Below are 8596 nucleotides of genomic sequence, written 5' to 3'. Positions count from 1 at the left end.
TCTCCCGTTGCGGAGCACAGTCTCTGGACGCACAGGCTCAGCGGCCATGGCTCACGGGCCCAGCCGCTCCGCGGCATGTGGGGTCCTCCCGGACCGGGGCACGAACCCGCGTCCCCCGCATCGTCAGGTGGACTCTCAACCACTGCACCACCAGGGAAGCCCTGGATGGAGCTCTTATTGCTGCCACCCGTCCCCAGAATTAGCTCACATACAGGCAAGATATTCTATAAAATATATAACACACAAAGGAAAGGGCAGTGAACCAACAAAGCAAGAAACCTGGAGCTAGAGTCCAGGAAGCCCCCAGTGCTGCTAGACATTAACCCTTTAGTAGCTGAAAGGGAGAGGTTTAGCACAGAAATCCTGGGGCAGGAGCCAGGGCCCTTGGGCAACATCTCTTTACCAACCATTACAAAGCATTCGAAGTTTTAACAACTAGTAATGCCATCCCAGTGCATACCACATTCCCCTGCTAACTCAGTCTCTGGCAAGGAGACTAGAATTGCATGCTTGGATTAGATTAATCAAGATCCACCCCCATCTTGGAGAAGTGGGGTTACGGTCCCCTTTTCTGGGCCACTCAGTAGGTGAACAAAAGAATAAAATCAGGACTCTGCCAACAAGGAAGGAGGTGAGAAGGGAAGATGAATTGGCAAAAACAATTATTAGTGTCTGTGACACACCACGATCCACTCCTCATTGATAAGGTGGAGTGACAGATGCAGGACAGGGCAGCTCAAGGCCCAAGAGTTGGATCATTCATGTACCCTGGAACATAGCAAGGGTCACAGAGGCCCAGGGTAACCACCGTCCCAGCCTACCTGTATCAGGGGTTTCCCAAGATGTGGGACTTTCCGTGCTAAAGCCGACAAAGCCTGGGACAGGTTGGTCACCCTGTGGCAAGGGCCACTGGTCCAAGATCTGCATGAAGTTACTTAAGCAGAGTTAGAAAGGACCAGAGAGGTCGAGTGCCTTGACCGAGATCACACTGCTAATTCATTCATTCTTTTTCTTCAGTTAGTCACACATTCAATGTCAATTACGTTTTACAATTCTGTGATTGTTTTTCTTACAATTCTATGGTTAAGGCTCTGTCTAGGATTGGGGAATCCAATTCACCCAACGATTTCAATTCAACAGAAAGAACTGAGGCCAGGAATACCAAGGCAGCTCCGAAACATGAAAGAACATCAAATTAACCTAAGGCAGCTGTAGCATCACTTCTCTCCTTTTTCCCTTTGGTAATTTGTTTTGCAGGTTGCATTTATGTATAAAAATCTGGCTTCAGATTTCAGGATAAGCCCAGGAAAAACAAGAACTACAGCGATCCTCTATAATCAAAGCACTTCCGAACCCTCCACCCCATAAAAAAAAAAAAAAAAAATGCTTGTGTCTGCATTTTTCCCCTCAGACAGAATGTTGACTTTCTTCTCTTTGTTTTGACACTTTCACTTCCTTTGCTGCAAGGTGAAGCGGGCACCAGATTCAGGGTGCACAAGGCTCTCTCTGCAGTGTTTGACTTCACTCAAGCCTCCAAGAAGAACCCGTATTAAGAGTTTCTCTTTAACATGATTGGTCTGCTCCATCCAGCGTTGTTGAGGTGAGTGAATCCTCTAATGAATTCTTGATGTCACATTGGCCATAAAAATATGTAATATGGTTTAGTTCGTGATTTATGAATCAGTAAATTGCTTTTTGCCACTGCCACTTCAAGACGTGGTAAACTAACCATTTCTTCTGCCAGTTCAGTCTCCACCCAGGCAATGTTCTGGTCACATTGCCTCCTCTCTGATGCGGCCTTAAATTACTCAGCAGAGACTGAGGCAGGCTTCAAAGGATGAGGTTTCTATGCTTTTCCTGCCTTCAAGCCAACAGCACTGCTTCGTAGGCCCTGTCCCATCTCCTCGTGATTTTCTAACTCCGTACTTGCTTTCACTTACCTAGCAGAGAAACACAAGTTTTCTGGAATCAAAGACATCTTTATTCCCTCTTGGTAGTTTAAATTTTAGATGTTTCCTTTTTAATAAGGTCCTTCAGAAATGCATCTGTCGGAAGGTGATACTAATCGAGTTCCTGGTTTATTTGAAAGCTGCAGCTTTCTCTCAGTACAAGGTTGGGTTCTGCTGACGATACAGAAGGACCTGCAATGTACTTGCTATCCTCAAAATTGTAATCTAATTAAGAGACAAGAGTAGCATTCATTCATACATACATTCAGGACACAACAATTGAGTGCCTACTGTATACTGGGTATTTGGGAAAACATTCAAGGGGTTTTCAAGCTCTGAGCTCTCCCCCCAGGGCAGGGGTTGGGGATGGAGTTATGACAAAAGGGTCACAAATCCACAGATACCACAAGCATTGCCTGCACATTTTCATTCCCTTCTTATCCATGCCTTTATTTGACAAATATCTACTGAGTGCTCGTATACATGCCTGGTGGAATAATGACTCAGATATGTCTGTGTATTTTCTAAAAGCATTTGGATGCAGTTGTAATGGATTAAGTATAAACCCATTTAAAGGGTTTTCTGAATTTGTAATATCCTTTTGTCATTGAGTATTTTCTCAGTCAATGGTTGCCAGAAGTTCATTATTATCGTGGAACTGCACAGAAAGAGTTAACATTTAAAAAATGTTTCCTTATACCAGAAAAGGTGGGGACTTCTGAAAGGGAAGGCTAACACAGGGTACATAGTAATACCAGGTGCGGGGTTTGTAGGAGATCAGCCCAGACTCTACAGGCAAAAAACCAGGGAGATGTGGGGAGAAACAGAGAAGACATCAATCCTCTGTTTAAGCAACCCTGAACCATGTCAGTGTGTGGCCTGACAAGGACAGTACTCTAAATAATGCATATAGTCCTTTTAAAATGATTTAATTATTTTATATAATTAGTATATATTATACATAACTAATAAATAAACCCAGAACATCCAAATCTTTGCCTCACTGAACAATCCTGATTATTTAGCTCCATTTCTACAGTTTAAGTTTTTCAAAAGCAAAATATACTATAATTCTCTATGCCCATGGTTCTTTATACTTTTCCAAGTGCTTTCCCTACATATTGTTTGATGGGACATCATCAAGTCTGTGAAATGTGGACAGGACAGAAATCATTATTCTCATTCCTTTGTTTTTCCTTCCAGTTTTATTGAGATATAACTGACATGTAGCACTGTGTGAGTTTACACTGTACAGCATGATGATTTGACTCACATACGTCGTGAAATGATTATCACAATAAGTTTAGTGAACATCCGTCTTCTCATTCAGATGCCACGTTAAAGAAATAGAAAAAAAATGTTTCTCCTTGTGATGAGATCTCTGAGGGTCTACTCTCTTAACAACTTTCATACCTAACGTACAGCAGTGTTGACCGTATTTATCATGTTGTACGTTACATCCCTAGGACTCATTTATCTTCTCACTGGAAGTTTGCAGCTTTTGACTACCTTCATCCAGTTCCCCCTCCCCACCCCACTTCCCACCTTTAGTAACCACAAACCTAATCTCTTTTTCTATGAGTTTGCTTGTTTGTTTGTTTTTGAAGTTTAACTGACCTACAGCACTATGTTAGTTCCTATTCGTACAACATAGTGATTCGATACTTCTATACATTTCAAAATGATCACCATAATTAGTCTAGTTACCATCTGTCACCATACAAGGATGCAACATAATTATTGACCATATTCCCCGCACTGTACACATTATCCCCATTTCACAGATGAAGTTAGAGTGTTTAAGAATAGGCAAAGAGTTATGTAGATACAAAATGGGCAAGGGTTAGCTAGGTAAAATGTCAGGAAAATAGATTACGAATAAACTTAAAATGATCTTGGGACAGGGACCTCCCTGGTGGCTGCAAGGTTGAGAATCCTCCTGCCAATGCAGGGGACACGGGTTCGAGCCCTGGTCCGGGAAGATCCCACATGCCGCAGAGCAACTAAGACCGTGCGCCGCTACTACTGAGCCTGCACTCTAGAGCCCTCTAGCCACAACTACTAAGCTCGTGTGCCACAACTACTGAAGCCCGCACTCCTAGAGCCTGAGCTCTGCAACAAGAGAAGGCACGGCAATGAGAAGCCTGCACACTGCAATGAAGAGTAGCCCCCCTCGCCGCAACTAGAGAAAGCCCTTGTGCAGCAACGAAAACCCAATGCAGCCAAAAATAAATAAATAAATTTATAAAAGACAAAAAAATGATCTTGGGACATGTAATTCAGAATATGGGAAGGAGGGGGCAAACTAAAATCTCATTCTTCTACTGGTCATCATCCGAGTTCTAACTAAGAATGCCACACTCACTTTAAATGCCAATCTCTTAAAATTAAAGTAGAGACACTTTAAGAGGATGCAGGGAAAAAAAGGAACAAAAAATATTTTTGAAAAAATGGGAAAAAAGTCTAGAAAAGAAAGCCCAAGAAGCAGAGTGATGTACGACAGGAAAAATCAAGGGCAACCGAGTGAGATTCCAGCTGGCTGAATGGGATTCAATCAGTGTTGTCATTTCTGTTAACTGTACTTTCAGGGAACCATAATTCATGTGGCCTTAAAAAAAATCCTGAAGATTAAACTATATTGGGTCTCATTTTAGGCAATGCGTATTTAAGTGAAAGGCAGCACTGTCAAAAGAATGGGTTTAGGTTTGAATTTTGCTTTCAGCGCACATTAGCCAGCAGGCGGTTACTTAATACTTAATCTCTGTGAACTTCAATTTTTGTCATCTCTCAATGAGTGTGATAATACTTCAATTGCATAGCTGTTTCAAGGATTCGAGATATTGTATGCAAAGCACCTAGTAGTGTACCCAGGACACAGCAGAAACTCAAGCAGGGGGAGCTGGTATGTCGGCTGGTGGTGCTGCCTTAAATTAATGAGTTCTCATGGCCTGAGTACTAGACTCTGAGTAAAGACCTGGGTTTGGGTCCTGACTCTTTCACTTAGTAATTGTAAGATGAAATATTGTTCAAGGAATTTAGGTTTATTCATCCTGAATCTCTTCACTTATAAATATTTAAATTCTTTTTTTTCTTTTTAATATTTATTTGGCTGTGCCGAGTTTTAGTTGCGGCACGCAGGATCTAGTTTCCTGACCAGGGATCGAACCCAGGCCCTCTGCATTGGGAGCACACAGCCTTAACCACTGGACCACTGGGGAAATCCCTCTTATAAAAATGAGTATAATTTCTCTTCTTATTTTTAGTTTGAGGTTCAAATGAAATGATACATGTGAAATAGTTTTTAAATATAAATGTCATATAAAAATAGAATTTCATTGCTATCAAGTCTTCGAAAACTCATCATCTAGGTTAAAACAGACATGTCACTGTATGTATAATGAAGGTATCACCATAAAATAGGAATACAGGTAGAATTCTACCTATGTTTTTAGAAGTCCGGATAACAACGACAACCAAAAAAAAAAAAAAAGAAAACGCTCAAATCGCAAGAAATTTTTATTAGCATAAAGGGAAATTTCTCAGTTTTAAGGATAAGGAAACATTTGAACAGGCGTACATGGGTCACCATGGACTGTCCATCCCTAGGGTGGCATCACAAAGGATGAACAGCCATCTGTCCTGGGTAATTTATCAGAGAATCAGAGTCCTAAAGCTCCAGAGAGACCAGAGATAATTCAGCCCACCCTCCTTATTTGACTGAAGAGGAAACTGAGACCCAGCGAAGTGAAGTTACTCAATCAACAGGACATCACTGAGGGGGCCTGAGGGGATGAGCCTGCCACCTGCCTCTGCCCTTAGCTTCTGCTCAGTGTTTTCCAGGACTACACTGTGGCTTCTGTTCAGATGCCTACCCCACTGGCTTTAAAATCTCCGCATCTGGTAAATGGGAAGGACCGGGAAGCAAATTTCAAGCTGTCTCCTAAACTAGAGGAGAAAATCGCCCTAGGATGTCCCCGTGTAGGGCAATGAGGGGCTGAAAATTAACATCTTGAAGTTCCTCCCATCCGTATGCATTCATGACATCATCCAGGAAACATTTAAACAACATAGATGGAACGAAATATCTTGCCAGGTGGTAGCTTGTGATATATACAGACAGCCCCTGACTCACAAAGAAAGACTACAGAGATCCCATACATACAAACAGCTGCTGCCACCCGCCTGGTCCCCTCCACCTTGCAGCTGCCACGGGCTGTGTGAAAAAATTAAAAAAGAAAGAAAGGGAATAGAAAAAAACTTGGACCACTTGCAGATTTGGCACATTCAGAGGCAGAGGAAGGGAAGAAGCTGTGGAAACAGGAACCACGTAAGGGAATGGACTCTCAGGATAAATTTTCAGCCATGGGTGATCTAGCAGCAGTCCCTGCTCCCTTTGCCCTGAAAAAATCTCCTCCCGGGAATGACTGTGCTCTCCCATCCATGCTGTCAGAAATTTTATCAATGTAGCATTTTGCCTCAAAGCCTTTTTGGAAGAAGGAAGGCAGGTAATAAATAATAATTAATTTACCATTAAATTCTCTTTCAAGAATCACTTGCCTTTATAACAGTTAATAATAAAAGTATCTACCTCATGGGATTGCTGCAAAGATAAAGTCAATCAAGTCCTTAGCACTGTGACATAACACTAAGTGTTTTTAAACTATTAGCTCTCAGGAATTCCCTGGCGGTCCAGTGATTAGGACTCCACACTTACACTGCGGAGGGCGCTGGTTCAATCCCTGGTTAGGGAACTAAGATTCCCTCAAGCCGCCTGGTACGGCCAAAAAAACCAAAAGAACAACAACAACAAAAAAAAAACACGGACTTCCCTGGTGGCACAACAGTTAAGAATCCACCTGCCAATGCAGGGGACACAGGTTCAAGCCCTGGTCCGGGAAGATCCCACGTGCCGAGGAGCAACTAATCCCGTGCGCCACAACTACTGAGCCTGTGCTCTAGAGCCCGTGCTCCGCAACAAGAGAAGCCACAGCAGTGAGAAGCCTGCACACGGCAACGAAGAGTAGCCCCCACTCGCCGCAACTAGAGAAGGCCCGCGCTCAGCAACAAAGACCCAACGCGCCAAAAATAAATAAATAAACAAATTCTTAAAAAATGTTTAAAAACAAAAAACAGGGTATTAGCTCTCTTTATAACTACAGTTATTCCCATTTTGCAGATGAGACAACGGAGGCTTAGAGAAGTTAAATTACTTTCCCTAGGCCACATAACTTAGAAGTAGAATCAGTATTCAAACCTGTCTGTCTCCAAATCCTACAATTTTAACGACTGTGCTATAAACTGTCACGTGCTTAGCACTGGGGGTGGGGGTGAGGTGGCGGTGGAGGGATATTAGAGGCTATCATTCACAGATCAGCAAGAATTGAGTTAATTCTTGCTAATCTGTGAATTTCCTCCTGGACATCAACTGTGCTCTCCTGCATTCAGGAAACAGGAATTTTGATCGGCAAGGGTGTCAAGTAGGTTATTTGGGGAAAGAACAGAGAAGACTTGGGCAAGGGACCACAGCTTGACATTGAGTAGGAAGCCTGGAGACAGTGATGACCATAGATGGGAGATATAGAAAAAAAGAGCAGTTTGTGGGGAGTCAAAGATGAACTATGACCCATGTGAAATTTCATCTAGGTCTGACCCAGGAAAGAGAGGGAAAGATTTCTATCTCCGCATGCACCTCTCGCTCCACCCACGGCTACGCATAACTTATTAGTACTCTTGGTAGACTAGGAGAAAGGTTAAATAAACTCATGTGGGCTGGTTGGAAACACAAGGCTTCCACTCCCATTTGTAATGCATTTCTTTAGGGAAATGTGTGCTGAGTTCCAAACAAATGACTCGTAATTTAATACAATACGTGTACACTTCGGGTCTTCGCGGGCTGGGCGCTGTGCTGGGTGCTGGGAATACCAAAGGAAATATAAGGCAAGGCCCTTGGCTTTGAGTAGGCTGGAGCCCTGGAGGGGAGAGATGTGTAAGCAACCAAGGGACAACGTGCTGAGTGTAATAGGAGAGGTGTGTACAAAGCGCCTTGGAGCACAGAGCAAGGCGACAGCGAAATTGCTTTTAAATCAACTTTTAGAATCCAACCCCCCTGCAAGTTGGGAACTGCATGCAATGCATTAGAAGTTATGGGAAGGACGCTCTTACCATTTCATTCTGAACGCGCTCTTTCTTCAACAGAACTGTTGCCTGCTGTTCTCCTGGCAAGTGGTGGTATCAATACCTGTTGTTTTATTCGTTTTGTTTTTCCTAAGAGGTTAGAAAAGGGAGGGAGGGGGGTTGCGTGGACTCTGACCTCAGCCTGCTCTGTTTTAAATCTGACTTTCACTTACCAGCGATATGACCTTGACTTTACCTCTCTCAGTCTTAGTTTCCTTATCTGTAAAATGGGGCCAATAAAAACACCCTCTTTATAGAGTTCCTGGGAGGACTAATGAGCTAATACGTGCAAAGTGCATGTTCCAGAATGGAGTAAACGTCTCACTAAATCTGCCTATTGTTAACTGGGTGATAGATAGGAATTTCTGGCTTCAAATAACTTCATGAAGTTATTCAAGAACTGTGTTTCTGAAAGAGTTTTAAATGATACACAGATGAGCATTTTAAATTTTTAATAGCATATGTTTATCTTC

At 42.8% G+C, this 8596-nt stretch overlaps 1 protein-coding gene across 2 annotated transcripts in view; it reads left to right on the top strand.

The window, feature by feature from the left end:
* Positions 1–1477: 1477 nt before the first annotated feature.
* Positions 1478–8596, top strand: part of LOC309821885 (recombining binding protein suppressor of hairless) — a 231627-nt gene continuing 224508 nt past the window's right edge. Inside the window, exon 1 of one of the 2 annotated variants that reach the window (XM_082653428.1) lies at positions 1478–1600. Coding sequence is in view for 1 of the 2 variants with exons in the window: in XM_082653425.1 (XP_082509551.1) it covers positions 1569–1600 (32 nt within the window). In the remaining variant the exon portion in view is untranslated. The remainder of the gene's footprint in view (positions 1601–8596) is intronic. The other variant, XM_082653425.1, reaches the window with a different exon arrangement.

This window comes from Grampus griseus, assembly GCF_964374135.1.
Source record: "Grampus griseus genome assembly, chromosome: 4".
NCBI lineage: Eukaryota > Metazoa > Chordata > Mammalia > Artiodactyla > Delphinidae > Grampus > Grampus griseus.
This window is presented reverse-complemented; position numbering and strand designations above follow the sequence as displayed.